Source organism: Aplysia californica, unplaced genomic scaffold (assembly GCF_000002075.1).
Source record: "Aplysia californica isolate F4 #8 unplaced genomic scaffold, AplCal3.0 scaffold00091, whole genome shotgun sequence".
NCBI lineage: Eukaryota > Metazoa > Mollusca > Gastropoda > Aplysiida > Aplysiidae > Aplysia > Aplysia californica.
Window position 1 is genome coordinate 1,003,255 of NW_004797361.1, and position 22,792 is coordinate 1,026,046.

The window sequence follows — 22,792 nt, forward strand, 5'->3', positions numbered from 1 at the left end:
TCGATAGGACAAGTATCGATAGGCCTTGCTTGGGAAACGAGCTCTGCCTTCTTCTAGTTCTAGCAGTACAAACAAACTAGGCTCAGACTCAGCTATCGTACACCTCTGTAAACTTGGCCAAGTTGTCGAAGTAGATTCTACCTCTTGAATGAGATCTCTTGATTCTAGGCCGATGAGTAATCTTTGTGAAGTTTTCTAAGTGGTCAATTTCGATCAAATGGTGCAACATTTTGAAATAGAACAAAAATGCGCTGCAAGTTCCCAGCTACCATTCTAAAAAACAGGTAGGCCTAAGCGTCCGCAATAGGTTTTTAGTGTAGTCGTAGGCTTAGTCTCCTGTGTAGTCTTAGAATTCTACTTCGGACTTCTGTGTTTATTATTAATTTATTATTATTTTTATTATCGTTTAATGACAAAATGCCTAGCCTAGTCGTTGGAAGGAAAATGAGACTTATGAGAGGTCCGCCGAGGGTGAGGGGCCCAAACAACTGTAATTTTAGCTGTAGATTCTATTTCTAGTCTGTGTGTGTCTCGCTATTTTGGGTGTCACCTTTCTGGATAATGTTTAGAATTCCATTGGAAATGTCTGATCAGATTGTTCTTCCAAGTTCATGTATGTAGGCCTATATGATATGACTATGACATTCAGGGGCGGCTCGTGGGTCTAAAAACTGGGCGTGCACAATTAAGCTATCTTTGGCTGAAGATAATCAAAGGCAGAGTAAATGGGATGGTGAATAATTTTAGGATCCTTGGATTGGTGAAGAAAGACCTTGTGCTTTTATTTTCATTCTTTTTACTTGTGGCTTTGACTTCTAGAACTAAATATGTTTGTTAGCTAAACGTCAATTTCATCCATCCTGCATTACAACTGAACACTAAGTAATACGTACCTTTCACCACTCCACAACAAAACCATTCATTTAAGCACAACTCATAGGACGGTGACTTAAGACTAAGTATAAGTATGTCACGTTCACCTCCCTCATGTTCACGGTCACAGAGTCACTTAAAATAGCGACAAGACAATGAACCAATCACAATTCACTTGAGCACTCCGCTGGATTGCTCCGGGGCCCACATAATTTTGGCATGGAATAGTGCACAGTCTATATGGCGTTTATATATATAGGCCTACTGTGGGCTATGTTTTGGCGCTATTTGGCAGAGGAGCACATTTGAGATGTGCCGTCTTATTAATATTAATGTACCCCCAAACTCACTACAGGTGTCGTCACCGCTTGGGTTATCTCAAAGAGCGATTTATAGGTCTCGTTTCCACTGTTGACTATCCTGTTATAATCATATATATATGTTTAGATACAACGCGTGAACTTAGTTAGGCATGGCATGTAGATGTTTTACAGCGCTATAGAATAGAAATGACAGTTACGGCGCCAGCGAGGGCCTAGTTTTGATATAATATTTGGCTAGTGTTTGTTTGAGGTGTCTTTTATTTTATTATTGTGCGTGCTTTACGTCATAGAACATTAACTCACTGACTACTGGCCCCTTTCACAAATCACTAACGCTGAGTACTGGCATTTTTGGGGGTATTTCAAAACACCACCCCAACTCTCAGAATTACCCTATTGTAATTATTTTTTGACACAGTAAAGTAACTTTCAAACTTAATGTATTGCAAAAAATTTAAGTTCTCTAGGTCTAATAAATACTTTAATTCTTATGATTGTTTAAAAATTGGAACGAATTTTATTTTTGGAAAAATTTCCAGTGACATGACAGAATGAAATTCACAACAACAACAAAAATAAAAGTTCAAAGTGTTCTGTTTTGATTTGTATTCATGTGTGAGTGTTTGGTGAAAATATAAAAGCTGGTCTGTGGGTTTATTCAGACCCACCCTGAATTACATGGTTAAAGAGTAGAAAATTATTAGTGACATCAAAAGTGAACAACAGTTGCAAAATTTGAAACACAACACAACAAAGGCAAACAGCTAGAGAAATGGCAATCTGAGCTCAAAGCAGTGAAGAAAAATTGAAAATCAAAGTTTCAGAACAACAAAGGATTATTTATACCATCAAAAGGTAGTCTAAACCTGTTTTGTTTGACGAGAAAGACAAAATGTGTCACTATGCGGTGGAATCAGGCGCTCGTCAATTTCTGTGCATGGGGAGTTATTGGTATATCATCTTAAAGCTTGTTCATTTATCTTGCTTTTGATGAAAAGAATACCCATTTATCTTGAGCAGAAATGAAGATATATTTGTGATAGAAAGAGGTAAGTTCACTTGGTTTCAGAGATAGAAATAGCGAGAAAATGGCTGCCAAAGTTTATTGCTAGTCCTTCAAAATTGAAAAATTGCATATTTTGAGCTTTTAATCAACGTTTTTCGATGTAATTCACATGGAAATGTGTTTTTATTTGGACACAAAAGGGTTGAACAAAATTTGAAAATTAGATTATAATTGCAAAACTGATGGGAAATTGCGTGCTTCTCCAATTTTGTTATTTTGACGAGTGCCTGATTTCACCGCGATGCCTCACAAATCATTGATCAATTGTAAGTCCAGTTAGAAATTAGAAGAGAAAAATTAAAACCTTTTCAAAGGGAACAAAAAGTCAGTCATTCAAAGTAAAGGACATTGGAGCTTTGAGTTCGAATCTAAGACACGGCAGACTATTCAGGCTCGAGTCAGAATAGCCACTTCGTTTTATGAAACTTTCTGAAATATTTCATTTTCTTTACTGCCCAATTTGTTCCCCAGGGATTGTGTTTGATCTGGTGTCTCCCATATATATGAATGTGAATCTGATTGACCACTGATTATTCGAGATGGAAGAACTGCAGTTGCAGCCTGATGTCCACACAGCTTTGGTGGAGTCTTTTCCTGTAGGCTTTGTTTTTAATAATTAAGATCTATTGGCTAGTAAATTTTCATGCTCTGAGCTGGTTTTCTTTGCTCAAATAAAACAGACCCCCTTCGTCTTTCATTGCCAATATTGTCAGTAAATGTTTTAGAGCTTTTGCCAAAAGGTGGGGGTGTTTGCATGAGGACTTTTTTAATCAACCACTACTCATGGTAAAATATGTTTTCTTCTGAAAACTTTATGCATATGGCAAGGAAATAAGTTGGTCAAGCTGCATGAGCAAGTAGATTGATGTGTGCATCTTATATCTCTACATAGAAAGATAATAGTACTAAAAATAGGTCATTTTTTACTCATCCTGAGTGCACACGTAATTGTATGTTAAATACAGAATATTGTTAATCTTAAACTATCAAACAGTAGTGCATTCAAACATTGAAAATAGTTTGTATACACCATCATAACAGCGTGTGTCCATAAAAAGGGTTTTATTTTTTTATATTAAGGATGTTATTGCTGAGTAAAATTTATAAGTTCGTTCATAACTCGTGTCATAATTACATCATCAGACTTTCCAAGGTCTAGAAAACCCAAATCGTTAAACATATCATCCCGGGAAATGACCGGTATTAAACATTGGTTTGACATTGATCCATCAGAAGGGTAATTTTCTGCTCCATCGCATGGTTTTGCTTAAATATGACTTTGATTGAGATAATCCAGGTTTGTCATAATGATGTTATGAACAAACACTTTATGATATTTCTGCAAAATATCATGTGAGGGACTTCCCACTTTTTCACAACATCCTTTTACATGGTGGAATGAACATGGAAGAGTATCGTGCTGATGACTCAAAAGAGAAGCGAAGGAGAGGCAAAAATATGCTTGTCATAATGGATTGTCATCATGTTATGAACGTGACAGTGTGTCATAATGGTTATGAACGAAACCTTATTCCATGTAATTTACAGTTGTTTTGGGATGTATTTTTAATTTTAACCCAACTTGAGGATGTATCAGACCTTGCTTACATTCTGATATTTTGATTTTTATGATAAGTGTATGGGTCTGGATTTTAATTAGTATTTTACTTTTGTAGTAATGGTTATGAACGAACTACATATTGTACTCTGAGGGCTTTACAGAGTTGATAAACATTAAAAACATGTACACAGATACATATTATGAGGAAACTTTCATTTAATATGAAATTTTAAAGTAAATGACAGGTCAAAATATTAATTTTTAGGTCAAAACTGAAGTTTGTCATAATAGTTATGAACGAACAATTAAAGGTATTCTAAGGGTTTTTCAGTGATTAAACTTTGAATTCTTCCAACATATAACCTTATTTTGAGGAGAGTCTCATAAATTAAAACAATTTTATGTGAATGACAGAACAATAAGTTAATTTTTTGGGCCCAAAGTAAAATTTGTCATAATAGTTATGAACGAAACAGTGTGTCATAACGGTTATGAACGAAACCTAATTCCATGTAATTTACAGTTGTTTTGGGATGTATTTTTAATTTTAACCCAACTAAAGGACAGAATAGACCTTGCATACATTCTGATATTTTGATTTTTATCATAAGTGTATGGGTGTGGATTTTAATTAGTATTATACTTTTGTAGTAATGGTTATGAACGAACTATTTATAGTCCATTTTATATATTTTGAGGGCTTTTCAGTGTTAACAAACTTTAAAAAACATGTACAGAGATACATATTATGAGGAGAGTTTCATTTAATAAAAGTTTTAAAAAATGAATGACAGATCAAAATGAGTAAATTTTTAGGTCAAAATTGAAGTTTGTCATAATTGTTATGAACGAACCATTTTAAAGGTATTCTAAGGGTTTTTCAGGAAATATAAACTTTGAATTCTCCCTACATAGAGGAATCTATCATTTTAAGGAAAGCCTCATAAATGAAAACCGTTTTATGTGAAAGACAGAACAATATAAGTAAATTTTAGGGGCCAAAAGTAAAATTTGTCATAATAGTTATGAACGAAACAGTGTGTCATAACGGTTATGAACGAAACCTAATTCCATGTAATTTACAGTTGTTTTGGGATGTATTTTTAATTTTAACCCAACTAAAGGACAGAATAGACCTTGCATACATTCTGATATTTTGATTTTTATCATAAGTGTATGGGTGTGGATTTTAATTAGTATTATACTTTTGTAGTAATGGTTATGAACGAACTATTTATAGTCCATTTTATATATTTTGAGGGCTTTTCAGTGTTAACAAACTTTAAAAAACATGTACAGAGATACATATTATGAGGAGAGTTTCATTTAATAAAAGTTTTAAAAAATGAATGACAGATCAAAATGAGTAAATTTTTAGGTCAAAATTGAAGTTTGTCATAATTGTTATGAACGAACCATTTTAAAGGTATTCTAAGGGTTTTTCAGGAAATATAAACTTTGAATTCTCCCTACATAGAGGAATCTATCATTTTAAGGAAAGCCTCATAAATGAAAACCGTTTTATGTGAAAGACAGAACAATATAAGTAAATTTTAGGGGCCAAAAGTAAAATTTGTCATAATAGTTATGAACGAAACAGTGTGTCATAATGGTTATGAACGAACTTTAAATTTATGCATAATATGCCCTAAGACCAGTTTGCGTTTAAAAATAGCTGTTTAATGGTCTTTCATTTATCACTTGACTATAATGAGTCAATTGAGTGTTATTTTAGACAATTCTAGTCGATGAAACTTGATATAATTGATAGTATTTTGGTCACTTATTGTTCGTTCATAACTATTATGACACAAAAAAGTAATTTTATCAAAAATTAATAAAGATTTTTATAAATTGTCAATTCTATGTAGTTTTGGAAGTTATTTGCTATGTCTCAAAATATAACATCAGCCTAGCTGAAGAAAGGAACTTCGAGTATTCATAAATTTGTGTCATCATTGTTATGAACGAACTTTTTGCTATTTCCGTCATTCAAGTCAGAATTACACCAAGACCCTTGCATATACAGCTTTGGCAGTTACTGAGTCTGAAAGAGCAATCATTAGGCTATATAATATGGGTGATTAAAGAATTATTACATAAAGTTGATTTTGGACCTCATTTGTCACACCCAGGTATCCCACCTTTTGGCAAATGCTCTTATACAGATCAAGTGAATCAAATTCAAATTTAAGCCTGCAATAGAGGCAATATTATACCTGGTGGGGGTCAACCTGGTTTAAAAAATGTTTTAGATTTAAGTAATTTTTTGCAAGACCTCTAAGTTGAACACAGAAAAATATTTCTTATAATATTATTGTGCAATTTGTCCAGGCTTGGATACATTAGATCATTTTTACTTTGAACTGATGAGTGTTGCAAGTCATTGTGAATCAACAGTTTTGTTATTAAAAGTTCAACTTTGTCTTCATTGCAGTTCATGATTTAATATTCTGGACTTATGTATATTCCCGATATGATCAATTATTCTTTTTCTCAAGTCTAATCGTCCATTTACTTTAGCTGTCGATTTTTATTGATATTATACTGGTATTTAAATTCCTTTTCTAGTTGTTTTTTAAAATACTTTTTTATGATTGTATTATACCTTCTATACGTCTCTCCCGCAACAGAAAAATTCCAGCAATTTGTCTCACCTGTTGAAGATTCTGTGCAGACCACCATTGTTCTCCACCCTGCGGATCAACCTACAGCTAACAGATATAACAACAGCTATAGAGGCTCTCAGAGGTGTTCTTGCAGAGGTAAAATAAACTGTATTTAAAGTTTTAGTTAGGCTTCTCTTGAAATTTTCTTGAAGTCATCATGTCCTGCAAATAAAAATATAAACACATTTTTGCTCTAACATTAAATTTGCCAAGTGTTATGATTTTTAAAAAAATAGGATGGCAGAAATTGATATAAATTTGACCAGTGAATATGTTTCAGCACATAAGTAGAATGTTCTTTAAACATGAAATAAACGGAATACAATTTGTTATTTCATCCTAACAACCTAAATGATTTAAGCCTCATTTTGTATGGTTGCAAAACTTTGACTGTTACCTATGTTTGCATCTTGGTATTCCCCTGAACTAAATGTGAGCATGTCTTTACGTTGACTCAAATGTACAAATATGAAAGAATGAAATTTTGTCCTTTTCAGCAATGCAAACTGACTGGTATGGCTGAGTTTACCTTATATCAACATCCTGTGATTGATGACTGCATCATCATTGAAAACCGAGGACCTTTCAGTTTGCCTCAGGTGAATACCAGCTCTTTAAAATATGTTGATGCATTCTTCCTTTCTTTCTCTGTGTAAGTTTGTGTTATTTGAGTGTGCGTGTGTGTGTATGTGTGTTTGTGCGTGCTGCATGCATGCGTGTGTGCATGCGTGTGTGGGAGAGAGAGAGAGAGAGAGAGAGGGAGGGAGGGAGAGAGAGAGGGAGGGAGGGAGGGAGGGAGGGAGAGAGAGAGAGAGAGAGCGTGTGTGGGAGAGAGAGAGAGAGAGAGAGAGAGAGAGAGAGAGAGAGAGAGAGAGAGAGAGAGAGAGAGAGAGAGAGAGAGAGAGAGAGAGAGAGAGAGAGAGAGATAGACACAGAGAGAGAGAGAGAGAGAGAGAGAGAGAGAGATTTATGTAATGTTATTTTTTCAGCTTCCCTGGAATCTTATGAACATTTGATTTTGTAGTAATAAGTAATAGGGTTTAAAAAAGCAACCCAAAAATTGCCACTTCAAAAGATTTTTTAAAATGTTTCTTTTGTATTCTAGAATTCTATTATATTTTTCAGGTAGAAAAAGAAATTGTTGTGGATTTGTCTTGTGGAATGGCAGTGCTGAGAGGAGCCAATGTCTTTGCTCAAGGCATTATGGCATGTCCTCAAAGTGAGTAGAAGAGCAGTTCTGATGTGGAAAATGTCAAATGAGGCTATGTTATTATTATTCATACTTCTAAACTTTTAAAAACGTTTTGTCTCGTCAGTTGCTGTGTATTGGCTCTCTCAGTTCTGAATTGCTGACTGCCCTGGTGTGTCGACTGGCTGCATTAACTTTATGGTTGAAAGATGCAGCCGTGTTATTGAAGTTATTGGGTACCCAATAGTAATTTGATGTAGAATGATTTAATTACAGTGGATGTACCTATGAACAGTTTCTCTTTAAAACGCTATCCATTTTTCCCCTTTTGCTCACCTTCTCTAGATATGAGGGTACCAGTTCTGGCTTCTGGCCGAACGTTGAGTATTTGTTTTGTTTTGTTTCGTTTTGTTGTCAGCTGTTCATAATAAATTCTCTTTTGCTTCAGATCTGAGAGCTGGTGACACTGTGTCAGTCTTCTCAGACCTTGATGGGAAGTGTCTCAAAGGGTTTGCTGGGAAATACCCTGGTCGGAAATTCCATGTCGGAAATGGTGTGGCTCAGGTGGCCCGGTCCGATTTGTTCAACGCCAGTGGTGGTGTCCGGTGAGTGTTCAGTTACTGAAAATGTTTTTTGTTATTTTTGTATTGGCAACATGGATATGATAAAGATGCCAATTTTTTAAGATCCTATACCTCTAAAATTATCAAAGTTTCTCTGTTAAATCTTTACTCTGCGTAATGTTTTCTTTTGAGATTAGTTTGTGTTTCTGATTGAAATCTATTCATAAAGGTATTTGATTTTCTTTCAGTAAAAAATCTGAAAGTGTTGGTGTTATTATTAAAAATTATTACAATTTCTTAACGTTATGGGTGGAAAGATGTTTTTCTTCTCATTTTTCATTGAATGATATATGGAAGAATTCAGGTAGTATTTTTTTAACTTAGGGATAGGAAAGGAGAGCGCTGCCATTAGGCTCTTCCCTCTTAATTTTTTGCTGTTTTTACCAATCATCTTGCCATTTCTTAGTTCTTTATAACTTAAAATTATTAAAAGCATTGCCACCCACAGGCTCAAGACTAGATCATTTCCATTTTCTCCATACATTCCTTTTTTATCTCACTCTCAGTTCAAAACACTTTACTTATCTTTTTCTCCACCCTTTTTCTCTCATGCCCACCTTTGAACAACTCAGTTTGCCTATTCACAGGGGTATTGGAATTTTGATGACACAACCAGTGTATGAAGCTCCTGCCATGAATGATCTCCCGTTCCCATGGGTGTTTTCACAAAATTTACCATCAATGGCATGTGCCCATTTCCTTGGCCCTCAACCAGGAGAGAGAGTTCTTGATATGTGTGCTGCACCAGGTGGTAAAACATCTCACATAGCTGCTCTCATGAAGAATTCTGTGAGTACTTCAGATTCTGTGTACCGTTAACTCAGTTGTAATTATATTATAGGCATTCTCTACATTTGAAAAAAAAAAGTCAGAAATACCTTTGCAATTAAAAATAAGATTTTGAAAGCATTGAGTACTGTCTTGTAATTTAGATACATTGAGGGTATTGATGGGGAAGCTCAGTGTTTTCTTAGGAGCAATGCCCATCGCTTAGAAAAGTTCAGCCTTGTTAGCATGGAAAGTAGATGCTTTCTTAAAATTCAAAACTCTTACTACAGGCCTGTGGTTTAATTGTAAAGTAGTTCTCTTTTTTAGAAGTATTATTGTATATAATAGTCCTGTATTATGTACATATGGCTTACACTGGATGCAGGTCTGTTTTTGTTCGACTAAATACAGGTACAATCTTTCCCCCCCCAAAAAAAAAATAGAATGCATGAAACAGTGTCAGCTTCAATGATTTTTCTTTCTTCCATTCAGGGTGTGGTAGTGGCTTTAGAAAAAAGTTCAGAAAGAGCTTCAAAGATGTCTAATCTCATGGAAAAACTGGGGTTAGACAATGTCAAATGTTTTCAGTTTGACTCCACGAAAGCTGTGTCAGATATTTCAGGTAAGTTGTGCTGTTTCACAGATATATCTATTCTTCAGTCTTTTGGCTTTGTCCTTGCTTATAGTCAGCTTGGTCCAAACTTTTGACTATTGTGTAGTGTCGTGTTAGGAAAATGAAAATTTGTACTGATTTTCTAGCAATTGGGCCTTATTGCTTTTTATGTCTCCGCAAATTGAGTGTGCTGGGTTAAAATAATGCTTCTCTTTGCCTCTTGACTACCAAGCCAGTAGGTTTCTTACTTGTACATAGTGTGGTCTGGTCCTTCTACTGCTACTTTTTTCACTGTTTTTTTTTGTATTCATCGTTTCTTGTGAAATCTGGCTAATTAAAATTAATAATTTGTTGTTGTGTTAGTGGATGGTTGGTGGGTGCTCTGATGTGCTTTACCTTCTTCTTTCCTATCAATCATCTGTTGTTCTTATCCCTCCTCCTTTTTTGCGCTTGTTACTCTTTTGTAACACCTCTAATCTTTGGCATCTAAATGACCTAATTGTGTTGCAAGCACCATAAAACAAAAGTTGTTGTGTTATTGTCCCAAAACACTGAGAACTACAACTCGGCTACCAACAAGTTTGAAGTTTAGAGCTTTGTCATAACATTTGAACCCCAGGTCCAGATGACTCACCCCCCTACCTGCCAGCCTCATTTGACCGGGTCCTGGTGGACGCCCCATGCAGTGCCTTGGGCCAGCGACCCTGTGCTGTGAACAGGCTGTCTCTGAACCAGCTCAAGTCTTACCCAGTGCTACAACACAAAATACTTCTGTCGGTGAGTAGCCTACTGTTGTCTCAGCTAAAACAGGCATATTCCTTTTAATTTTAACAAGTTGCTTCTTTTCAGTCAAGGGGTATTCATCAGCAGTCTGTGCATTACTTACTAGCAGGAGATAAAGGATATAAAAGTGTCATGTGTATAACTGTTGTATGTATCTTTTTGCAAAAAGTCAATGCTGAGAAGTTTTTTAGGCTTTTTTTCCAATAACATGGCTTTCAGTTTGGATCTATAGAATGATTAAAGAATGAGTTTTAAAATACTTTTTTATGCCTCTGGTGGTGTCTGTCAACATTCATTATGAGCAAGTCTTTGAGGGTATGCCTATAAGTTACTATAACTTGTGATGTAAAAGTTTATTTCTTTCCATGTGTGAGGATAGGCCTATAACTTGTGTTATAGAGGTTTACTTTTCCCCCATATATGTGTGAAGGTAGGCCTATAACTTGTGATGTAAAGGTTTATTTTTTTCTCCCATGTATGTGTGAGGGTGGACCAATTACTTTTGAGGTGAACATTTACTTCTTTCCCATTATATAAATATATGTGTGTGAGGGAGGGCTAATAACTTGTGGTGTAATTTAATGTAAAGGTTTGTTTCTTCCCCTATGTGTGTGTGTGACCAGGCGGTGCAGCTTGTGCGTCCTGGAGGCGTTCTGGTGTACAGCACCTGCACCGTGTGCGTGGACGAGAACGAGGACCAGGTGGCTCGACTCCTCACCAAGTGTCCAGATCTGGAGCTTTGTGACGCGGTGAGTTATAGGAGAGCTGCAGGGTGTCTCCAAGGAGATAGCATGCTCAAAAGGATTCAAAGTCGAGTCTGTGGCTGTGTCATCAGTTGGTCTATACCGACTTACCAACTAGTTGAACTAGAACTAGAACATAGCTGTCAACCAGTACGATAAAATCGTATTTAGTATGATTCCGACATCGCATTGAAAAATACAATTTCACATTTTTGTAATAATACACAGAGATTTTGTTTTGGGAAAAAAGCCTTTCACAATTTTAATTCACTGATGAGCCCACAAGTACTTTGGTACTTGGGTGCTCATGGGAAATGAACAAATGTTTTGTGTTGGTTGCGTCCACTTTGTCTTTATTGTTAGTAAATATCGACACAGGGCATGATGTGTACTAATACCGAATATCGATTTTTGTATGTGTTATCCGCCTGTGAAATCTGCCCCTGGACCCCGCCGAAGGAGAGAGTCTGATGTTGAGTTTTGAAAAGTTGGCAGCTATGCTAGAAGGGCCAGAAAGTACCACTACCATTTGCTAACTAAGAACACCAAAAGAAGCTGGTAGAACTTGACCTTGCTGTAAATTTGCGAAAGCCTGGAAGTTATTGGATATGTTAGATCTGCACAGGTCAGCATTGTGTTTTTGGGATCATAGACAAATCAAAAGACAATTTTTAGTACACAATGACTCGGCCCAGAAGCGATCCTGACCAAATGAAGACAAAAACACATTAAAAAATCCTATCTACTAGAATATTGTATTTTTAATTCACCTGAGCAACTGCATTATATCTTAATTAAATTTGATGAAGTTGATGGGTTAAATGTGCAAACTGGTAGTCACAACTTATAGAGGTATTAACCCTATCTGTACGCCCAGGGGTCATTTTGTACCCTCTGGGTTGTATTCTTCACTTTTTGAAATACTCCTAGTGCAAATATCTCTTTGAAACTTTCAGTATTTCTCAAAAAATCATTTTAACAGACTGCTATGCAAAGCGTATGGATTGGATTAATGAATAAATTTTCTCTTTGGAAAGTGGTTTCACAGAGTTCCCCCTTGTTGTATAGAGATACGATAGTAAAACACGACGTACGGGTAGGGTTAATAAATAATTTGCTCACCCTAGATCACAGTAAAAATGGAGTTGTTAGAACTAGGTCTAGATCTAGTGCTCATTTTGAAATGTAGTCGCATTTTTCTCAGATCATTTTGTTTTTGTTGTTGTTGTTGTTGTTAGCGACCCAGTAGCATCTGCGCGTTAACTCTTCTGCCTGATGCCATTCGGTAATAGCTGCATGTCTGTTCTAATTGTTGTCTTGAGGAGTAGAGGCAATTAGATGTGTGGGGTAACTTGGGAAGAAAACATCCCCTTAAATCAGTTAGTTTTCTACAGAAGAACAGATGATGTTCCACTGTCTCTGAGGGGTAGTCACATAGTGGGTAGGCAGCAGACTGCTTTACTCTAATTCGATTGAGATGTTGGTTGAGGGGTACATGTTGTGTTCTAAGTTAGAAGATTATGGATTGATCTCCCCTCATCAACTCATTGGTTGGATCTTTGACCAGAGGTTTATTCATGTGGCCATACATCCTCCTTCCTGTCGTACCTGTGGCCCAATCATTCATCCACTCTTCCTTGAGGTTTGACTTGATAATTTGGCAGCAGGTGATGTAATTCGTAGGAATTTCAGGCTGAGGGAGGCTAGCTCTTTTCTTTGCCAGAGCATCAGCTCTTTCATTTCCCGGTATCCCAGTGTGGGCAGGAATCCATTGTAGGATTACTCTGACGTGGTGCCTACTTATCAAATTATGTAGACTCCAAATTAAGTGCAAATATCTTTGTTCACATCAGTCCCACTCTCAAATGTCTCTAGTGTTGAAAGGCTGTCTGTAAAGATAACGATGTCTGTGGTAGCAAGTGGGTTAGTGTCAAGCAAGTAGTTAATGTAGTTTGCTGTGTTGGTGATAGCCTGTTGTTCGGCAATGAAATTGGAGCAGAAGGACCCGCTGGAACTAAAGACTTCTTTTTTTTTATCCCACTGGGCAAGTTGATCACTGACCCATATCCAGCGTTGATTGTTGCCTTACGGGCAGATCCATCAGTGTATGAGTGGATCCATGTTGGTGGATAGGAATCAATTGTTTCAAGGGCAGAATGTTTTAGTGCTACAGGATATGTGTTTTTATTGCTCTTGTCCAAAAGTGTTTTCCTAAATTTCTGGCTTTGCTATGGTGAGATGTGGTGGGAGAGTTGAGGGAACTCTTTCCAGAGGTTCTCGTCTTTCAGGGAGGTGATGTTTTTCTTGAAGATTGAGAACAGTGTCAAGTACAGATTTTGTATTTTTTAGTCTTTGATTAGGTTTCCACTTGTCAACAAGGATTCTATTAGGGTGGTTATTTTCTAGCCTTTTAAATCTTTCATACACTTCTAAAGCTGCCCGTTTTCTTCGAGTTTCTAATGGCTCAATATTTGTGTGGATTTCACAGGCCGCTGTCGGTAAGGATCTCATTCCGCCAGAGATAAGACGAAGAGCTTGGTTTTGGATGGTGTCCATTGAGTTCTTTGTAGTTTTACTGCAAATATTTTGTTGAACAAGATTATAATCAAAAGCAGCTCTGGTATATATCCTTAATAGAGGCCTCTCAAGGTGTTCTTGTCTGATCTCCAGTTGGTACTGGCTAGTCGTTTCATGAGATTTTTAAGTCTCTTCATAGCCTTTTTCCTAAGGTTGTTGGTGTGTTGTTTCAGGTTGAGCTTGCTGTCAAGTTGTACTCCAAGATACACAGGGTTATTCTCCTTTTTTAAGTTGGTACCATCTATTTTGAGAGGGATTTCTGCATTTACAAGGTTATAGCTTCTGGTAAAAACAGAGTAGACAATTTTTTCGCAATTTACTTTCATCTTCCATAAACGGCAATAGGTTCCTAGGGAATTTAGATCATCTTGTAGTCTTCGTCTGCTTATTGTTGTCGAGTTTCCAGTGTGCCAAAGGACCAGGTCATCAGCAAAAACGTTTTTTTTCTGTTTTGAGAACATCTGAAACATCATTGAGGAAGACAAGGAATAAGGTACACCTGATAGAAGATCCCTGTGGGAGTCCTTCCTCCAGTACTGCTTTTGAAGATAGGGTTTCATCCATCTGGGTCTGGATAAGTCTATCTGTAAGGAATGATTTAATCCAGGAGTACATATATCCCTTGATTCCCATGTTCTGCAGTTTTAAGAGTAGTCCTTTCCTCCACACTCTATCATAGGCTTGTTGGAGATCCACAAACACAGCTGTTGTCTGTTCCCCTCTTTGAAATCCATCAATGATTTTCTGTGTAAGCCTGAAGAGTTGGTCTTCTGTCCTGCCTTTTGACCTGAATCCTGCTTGACACTGTGATATCAGACCTGAAGACTCAAGCCACCAATAAAGACGAGAATTGAGGATTCTTTCGCAGAGCTTGCCAATACAGGACGTGAGTGATACAGTGGAACTCGGATTTAACGAGAGGAAATAGATTCCCCATTTTTTTTCTTCTTTAATATCAATAAAAATAACCCGGATTCAACGAGCACTTAAATCAGCGAGCTCGGATTCAACAAGGTCGCTTCCAGGGTGAACAGCCCCCACAAACGTGGCTTCGCTCATTTTTCTACCAGAACGAACCTTATCTATTCCTGGAAACCATCCATTGCACCTACATCGTGAACCATTATTCACTTAGCCGATTGCATGCGACCAATCTGTGGCCTTTTTTCATACCAACACATGCGTCTTGGCACGCGCACGTTTCTACTCTGGCGTGTGTCGGGGTCGGATGGGCGGCCTGCACATGTGTCACTGTACTGTGTGTGCGTGTCGGGGAGAGGGGGGGGGGGGCATTGGCGGTTCGGGCGTTGAACGTCGCAGATTCAAACGGGTCACAGTCTTTTCCCCTTCGGCAACTGATCATTATTACAATGATAAGCTAGTCTTAGATCTGTGTAATGAATTGTGCGCTGGTCTATGGAATTAAAAGTTGCCGTATGCTAGGCTCTTCTACACAGCAACACAACTTTTTTGGTAAGCAATTGAGATGACACGGCGTGCATTTGAACGAATCAGTCTTTTTTTTTTACACAGCTCATAATATGTAGACATTTCAGTTTTCAGGCACTACTTGTGACTTCTTTTTATACATAACTTGCTCACTGCCTGTAATTATATCTACACATAACCTCGTGTTTGCTATAACGAACACTCGGATTCAACGAGATTTTAGGTCAGGCCCGGCGACCTCGTTGAATCCGAGTTCCACTGTATTGGGCGGTAGTTTTTAGGGTCATTGGCCTTCTTTCCTTTCTTTAAGATTGGGTTTATAGTAGCTAGTTTCCATGCTTTAGGCAGATTTCCCTCAGTCCATGTTCTGTTGTAGAGCTTAAGAAGTAGCAATTTGGCTTTTTCACCAAGGTTTTGTAGCATCTCATTGTGTACTTTATCAGGACCTGGGCTTTTTCGCTTCTTCAGTTTCTTGATTGCACAGTCCAACTCTCGCTTACTTAAGAAGTTCTGGAAGATACTCAGTGTCATCAGATCTCTCTCTTTTCCTTTCAGAACACTCAGTAGACCCCTGTCAAGGTCATTCCTTTTCCTGCTCTTATTAATGGAGGCAAAATGTTTATTGAGGTGTTCAGCTTTTTTGAACTCTCTGGTGAGAACTTCGGTTTCTGTGTGTAGTATTTTGGGGTTTTCTTTCCTTTTTTCGCCAGTGAGGTTATTTAGAAGTGACCAAGCTTCACGTCTACCTTGATGTAAATTGAGTCCCTCACACTTTTGCGTCCAGGCTTCCTTCTTAGATTCCTTGGTGACAAGTTTAGCCTCTGCTACGGCCTTTTTGTATCTAATTTTCTTGCCCATATTTTTTAGCTCTTACTCATATATATTCATGTCTGGCATCATTTTTAGTTTTTGTAGCTTTCTCCAAGCGTTCGTTCTAAAAGGGTTTATAGTTGGTTCTGCACCCCTATGGGATACTCTTCTTTGCAACATCTAAGATGGTGGAGGTGAGTTCACTATTACTATTAAGGGCGTCTATACTTTTATTGTCTAGATCAACCAGTTTAACGGTGTCCTCAGCTGTTTTTCTGAAGAGATCCCAGTTTGCCTTCTTGAAGTTCCAACGGGTTCTTCTTTTCCTTTGTCTGTGTTTCAATATACTGATTTTGGTGAGAACGGGTCGATGGTCACTAGATATAGGCCCTACAGTCTAGCATCTCTTCACTGCAGTAGTGTAAATCACCAGAGACCAGGGTGAAATCTGGTCTGTGGAGGGTCCTATGTGTCCTATGAAGAAGTGTTTTGGTTGAATCCTCATCTTGAAGAAGGATGAGGTTAAAGGACTGACATACTTCTTCAATCCTCTTACCTGTGTTGTTTTGGTCAGCATAGCCCCAAAGATAAAATTAAAAAAAAATCTTTTAAAAACTTAGTACAGTGAAATCCCGTTATAACGAGAGGGAGGGGACCGGAGCAAAATGTCCGTTTTAGTAGGATTCTCGCTATAAGGGATCCAGTAATAAATTCAAGGGAAACTGTAAAGTAGGCCTAATCTATGAGTTTGGTGTCCTGTTTATTTCCTTTTGCTATCTCCCCTGATGATGATTTTGTTTCAACATGACCTCTAGGTCTTACTTGATCAAAAATCGAATCAGGCTTCTTTCTCTAGCGCTAGATCTAGCGATGTGGACTGACAGCTCGGAGTTGGCGATCAGAAAGAAAGGGTTCTGGGCTAACTCACCCGCTGTGTTTTCCCCCACCCCACCCCACCCTGTGGTGCATTCTGTCTGCTTGCGCACATCACACATTTGCTCTATCCATCACATTGCTGTGACCTCTCCATCCCCGTATTTCAGAAGTGAGAGGCATGGTAGGCCTTGATAATCTAAACTAGGCTTACGCTGGCCGATCACGCGATGCATTCTGCTTGTCTGCGCATGCCACACCCTCCCTACTCAGTTGCTCCGGCCTTCATTGTTGACGCACATGGGCTCCCCTATTCTTTGTTTCGCAAGATCACCAACAAGTTTCTCAACTGGCGAGGTTTTGCATATGTATAATTGGCCTATGAACTGTGCACAGCAGCAGGAATATTCCGCTATAACCGACTCGCTTGTTTGTCTGATAGCGCTATAGCAGTATTTTATTTACAAAGGTAAAGAGGAAAAAAAAATGGGGTTTTAGAATAGTGTCTTTATAACAGACTTCTAGTTTTTTCCGGACTCATTATAAGTGGACTCCACTGTATGAAGTTATTTAAGGGAATGATTTCCCCTGTTTTAAGAATCCAGGGCATATGTCAAGCCAGCCCTCCGCCAGGGATACAAAGATTAATTATATTATGATGTTGTTAATATTTTTGTTTGGAATTAGAGAATTCTCCATTAACTAAAACAGGCATATTAGAAACTGTTCGATATAGTTAGTTGTTCACTTTTGGTTGTTTTTTTCTGTTTGTTTGAGTGAAATCAATTGACAATATTTTACCTTTTGTGTAGTTAAAGGGCCATTTCTTTATTGAGAAGATTGTTTTATCTTGGGAAGAAAAAGTCTCTGCAGCTTTTAGAGAAATTGTAATATGGCTGGAAGCTTTGTCTTGATTGGCTAGCATAACAAACTACTCTGTTTAGGAGAGTTTCTTTCACATAGGCCCTGTCTTAGTTCAGGGAAACTTCTCTTTCTGAATTTTCATTATTATAATATCTGTCGTGTTATCTGTCTCTCGAGGTAAAGTAAGGGCTTAGGTATCTGTTAGTTTCTACGAGTATTTGTGGCCACTCTTTTTGTTGAGCTGTCAATTTTAAAATTCTTTTTACTTTCTTTTCCAGCCACACAAATTGGGTGGCCCAGGTTTGCCAGGGTCAAAGTTGAAAAGTGAACTCTTGTCCAAGGTGCAGAGGTTCGATCCAAGTATTCAACTCACACAGCCCGATGTCAGAGAATGTTACAATGTGGACACCATTGGATTCTTTATAGCAGTATTTAGGAAAAGGTCCAGTCCTGATGTATATCAACATGTCAAGTCTGAAGGGAGTCCTGGAGACAAGCGGCAAGGGAAAATAACATAAGTTAAAAAAAGAATATTCTATACTTGTATATTTAATTATTATAATTCTCTACTCCTTGATTGAGCCATGGGCAGCTGTGATATGTGATCATCATGCCCATTATAACTCTGGAGGGAGTATTGAGCTAAAAATAGTTAGCCTCACATTCTACAAATTTTGAATATTTTACTTTAAATTTCAGAGTACCTGACGTTTTGGGGAAAGCAAGGTCAGACAAACGGATCCTTCAGCTTGCTATGCTGGGTACTCGACAAATATCAGCTATATTCTTGTGTCTCTTCTAGACTTCCTAAATTGAATGTACCTCTAACTTTAAAAGAGATACATATTCTTGTCATCAAAGCCACAATGAATTTATAGGACTGGGCTAGAGTGCAGTAAATGTGATAATTGAACTGACTTTATGAGAGCCAAGCATTCAACTACTGGAACATGTTTCTATATTGGTTATTTGCTTGTCATCCTTAACTTTGTGAGTTATTTTGTCTTTTAGAAAGAAGTTGACTGTCGAATACTGAATGATTAAGATCTAACTTCTAACTTTTATTTTGGGAACAATTACAACAAAACTCAGGGCATGTGATTTGACCAGATTTATTACTGCTCTTGAGTTTGAGACATCAATCAACAAGTTTATTGCAACATTACCTGCAGTATATAAACATGTCTAGCTCTGCTAGCTAGAAATGCAGCCACTGCCTATAAAGAGAAGGCACTTTGTTAGTTCATCACATGTACGTATAATATAAAACAAATGGTCAGAATGTACAAACGTATCAAACAATGGAGGGTTAGCACAGTAAATTACCACAGGTCCCGGGTAATCTTTTCTATATGTCTTGTGAGTGAAACTTGTAAGGAAAGTATATGTTGAGGTATATTTGTGTTATTTAAATGTGTTTACTGTACCATGTGTGTATAGTTTAGTGTGTGGGTGTGCACGTGTGTGTGTGTGTGTGTGTGTGAGAACATGTCTGTGCGCGGTAATATATTATGTTCCAGCTGTTTCGTTTTTCACAGTTTTCAGTTGTAACAGGATATCTCTTGGAGTGTGCTGTTGAGCAATTTGAAATAAATGTACCGGTAATTGTCAAAAAGAAAAGTTGTCATGGTTTTCATACTTCACATCTTTGAAAAGCTTTTTTTGGGGTTGTAGATCAAAGATCATTTCTAATAAATAGTTTTTATCTTCTATTCATCTGCTATTACTGTTTGGGTTCAGAGGAGACAGATGTAATATCTTTATAAGAGTAATGTAAAAGCTGAACCATTGTACATGCTGTGTGTATATGATTCTAAACCTTTGACAAGTCGAAAGCTACTAATAACAGACATACTCCATAGGTGCTTCTTGATTTTGTGTAGCCCACATTTCCTTGATCCTTGGAACAAAGGATTCCCCGCTACAATTTTGTACATTTCTTCTTAATTACTCCCCCTATCCCCTTGCAGATTTTTCTACAACACTTTTTTCTATAGTTCTTCCCTTGCCTACGTCTAACCTGCTGCTTCTGGCCTTTATCATATCCCCTACAACCGCAGTTGCTGGTTGTGCCTTAACTCATTGTCTCATCTTTACCAGCTCTATACAACTGCTTCTATTATCTTTATCCCTCCCCCCCCCCCTTTTTTTTTTCTTTCCTTTTTCTATCCGTAGTCACTTTAATGTTTCCTTTTGAATGAGCCCTCTTTTTTTCAGTTTGTACTTTGTTATTATCCCCAACCTTTGGGCCCTTTAGTTTTCTCCCTCACCCCCCTCCACAATGACTGTCTCAAAGACAAAGGCTTCCCTCTCAGCATGTGCATCACCGTTGCCATCGCTTAATTTTCTGACTGCAGGCACTGGTGCACAGGCTGGGGGTAGGAAGCGGTGGAGGGCGGTCACCATTGTGTCCACAACGTGAACTGGACATGCTCGTGCCAAAGGTCGCTCTAGGCAGTTGACAATGTTTTCTGCAAAACTGGAATGAGAGAAAAGAGAATTTTATAAGGATTGGGCTTTTGAACAATTCTTTCTCGTTGTCTCGAACATAGCCGAATTGTTTCACAAACACACATACAACTGTTTTCTGTCTCTCGTAGGCTGACAATCACATACAAAAGCACACTATTGTCTGTCTTTGTAGATCTCCTGTTGCACTTTTTTCTCTCTCTCGCTTTCTCTTCTCTCTCTCCTTCGCACACTCATACTCGTGTCCACTTTTAAATAAAATTAGACCAGGGATCACCATGACAGTAATTGTGTCTACTTTTATAAAAAAAAATTAATGATAACCCTGTTACTATTAGATTACAAATTTAGTGCCAAAACATTAACACTTGTACATCCTGTCATCCTACTGGTTGACACTTACTTGCATGTGATATCATGAAGAGTTCGGGATGGAGCGATTCCAGCGTCAGTGATGGCTTTACGGAACATCTGTGTGCGGATCAGGATGCATGTGGAGATGCGAGGGCCAAATTTGGACACACAGTCAAAATGATCCTTGAACACTGCCAGGCACAGCAAGAGTATTGTCGGGGACAGTGGATCGATGTTGGAAGGCAGTGGGGCAGAGAGGGGGTGGAAAGGACAAGGTTGGGAAGAAGGGTGGGCGGGGGGGGGGAAGGAAGAGATCAATCTTATATTTGGGAGAAATGATCAAAGAGTGAAAGTATGAGCCATCCAAAGCATAGCAAAGCAATGAAAGCATCTAGAGGCGAAAGAAGTAAAGTACTCTAGTTCTAGATCTAATTGTTCCAGAGTTAATTGAAAAAAAACAAAATCTGCTCTTTTTTCTGATTACAGGTTTTTCATTGACCTTGCATGCCGTAAGAACATGCCAAATTTTAAAATGTATTATAAGCTAGTGCGTAGCTTGATTGATTGATGAGTTTTTTTGTTCTAACTTTTAGTTTGACTGATAATCAATTAATTAATTACATGCTATTTTATGGCTGATGATAGGTGGCTTTTAATTCTTGATAGATTACAAGTTCTTGTTTTAAATACAAATAATTATGTGTATGTGTGTTGATGGTGGTGGCCCGAATTTCTCAATCACACTCTTGTGAATGATACAGCTGTGGGTATGTTTGTGTGTATATATGTGCGTGTGTGTGTGTGTGTGTACGTGTGAGCGTGTGTGCGTGCGCTGTGTGTTTATGTCTGCGTGTCTGTGGCAAAGGGGGAGGGAGGTGGTAGATGTAATAGTTACTATAATGTTAATGACTGGTCAAAAAGAATGACACCTGTATAAAAAATTTAAACCAGAGTAGAAAATGTATCCTATTTAATTTGTTCCTTCTAACTGTATTGAGCCTGAAAACTAGTTGTTACTGTTGTGCCACTTTTGAAAAATGTTTGGCATGCTGATGCAGTAAGTCCAGAACTATTGCAGTCTCTATGACACCTCTGAATAAACCCCATCAAAACTATTGGCCATTATGTACTAAAAGCGCATAACCGTATTATTTGATTTATAAGACATGCATTTTTGCCAGTACTAGTTCATTCTACAGCCATTCCTTCCCCATCCCCCAACTGACGTACACACCATCCGAAAAAATTGAAGTAAAACACTGCTATATTTCTATCATGTTATTATTATTAATATTATTATTATTGTGGTTTTATTGGCTAAAACATTGATCGCTCTCCGCTTAAATTATCAGAAAAGAAAAAAAAGTTCTAGATTTCTATCTATGGTCTAAAGAAAGCGCCAATATACTGTACTCTCTTTTCGACTAAGAGCATTTAAAGAAAAATCTTTACTGGTTTCCACAATTTTGAAATCCAATGGCATAGGCCTACAGTTTTGGATCCTCTTCAAAGCCTAAAGTGGGCAACATTTAATTTTGTTGCAATACGTGGCCAAGAAAAGAGATGTCTGAGAGGGTAAACGGGTCATTGTAATTTACACCTGCTCTTGTCGATAGAGAGTGAACAGCAATGTTGCAGTTGTGTCAAGCCGTGCCCAAAAGCTAGTGGCACACATGACGTTAATTAAATTAAAAACGTTTGGTGACTCGGTTAGGGCGAAGTGGCGTGCCATGATGGAATAGATGAATGTCACGCGACTTCCCATACCTAACTTACGGTTGAGGTCCTGGCACAGCAGGGCTTGCCCCGCTTGCCAGTCAGGCACACTGTAGAGCATGTCGAGTTCGGCCTTGACTGTGGTGTTATCTTGGCAACGGTTGTACACATCGCGTAAACAATCTATTGCTTTGTGGAGTATTCCACGCCTACAATGAGAAAGTCCAAGAAAACGTTAGATCTTTTTGTTGAAAGAAATAAATTTGCACCATATGAACCACCTGGCTGGGGAGTAGCCAAAACAAAGAAAAATTGTCAACACTTAGTCATTAATTATTACTCATTAGTGTAAGTGTCGAACAAGAGCAATGTGGACATAAATACACCTGGCCATCAGGCATAGGTCATAGTGTGCATCCATCCACCGTGTCAGTAGTGATGTCGATTTCAAAGTATTGAGCTTACCTGC

At 37.8% G+C, this 22,792-nt stretch overlaps 2 protein-coding genes across 3 annotated transcripts; one reads left to right on the plus strand and one right to left on the minus strand.

Moving 5' to 3' along the window:
* The first annotated feature begins 20 nt into the window (after positions 1–20).
* On the plus strand, positions 21–19,404 carry LOC101851636 (tRNA (cytosine(72)-C(5))-methyltransferase NSUN6). Its single transcript, XM_005094911.3, has 11 exons — positions 21–284; positions 2,734–2,858; positions 6,457–6,588; positions 6,990–7,091; positions 7,618–7,711; positions 8,130–8,286; positions 8,892–9,093; positions 9,565–9,694; positions 10,305–10,462; positions 11,092–11,217; positions 18,063–19,404. Exons 2-11 carry the CDS (start codon positions 2,802–2,804, stop codon positions 18,300–18,302), a joined length of 1,398 nt encoding a protein of 465 aa, XP_005094968.1. The 5' UTR covers positions 21–284; positions 2,734–2,801; the 3' UTR covers positions 18,303–19,404.
* A 535-nt stretch (positions 19,405–19,939) lies between these two features.
* On the minus strand, positions 19,940–22,532 carry LOC101851256 (the record flags this gene model as incomplete). 2 transcript variants are annotated; one of them, XM_005094910.3, is given in 3 exon segments in its annotated part: positions 19,940–20,263; positions 20,657–20,798; positions 22,384–22,532. In XM_005094910.3, coding segments are annotated over 3 exon segments (517 nt in total), but the record flags the coding sequence as incomplete, so codon positions are not given.
* Positions 22,533–22,792: the final 260 nt, after the last annotated feature.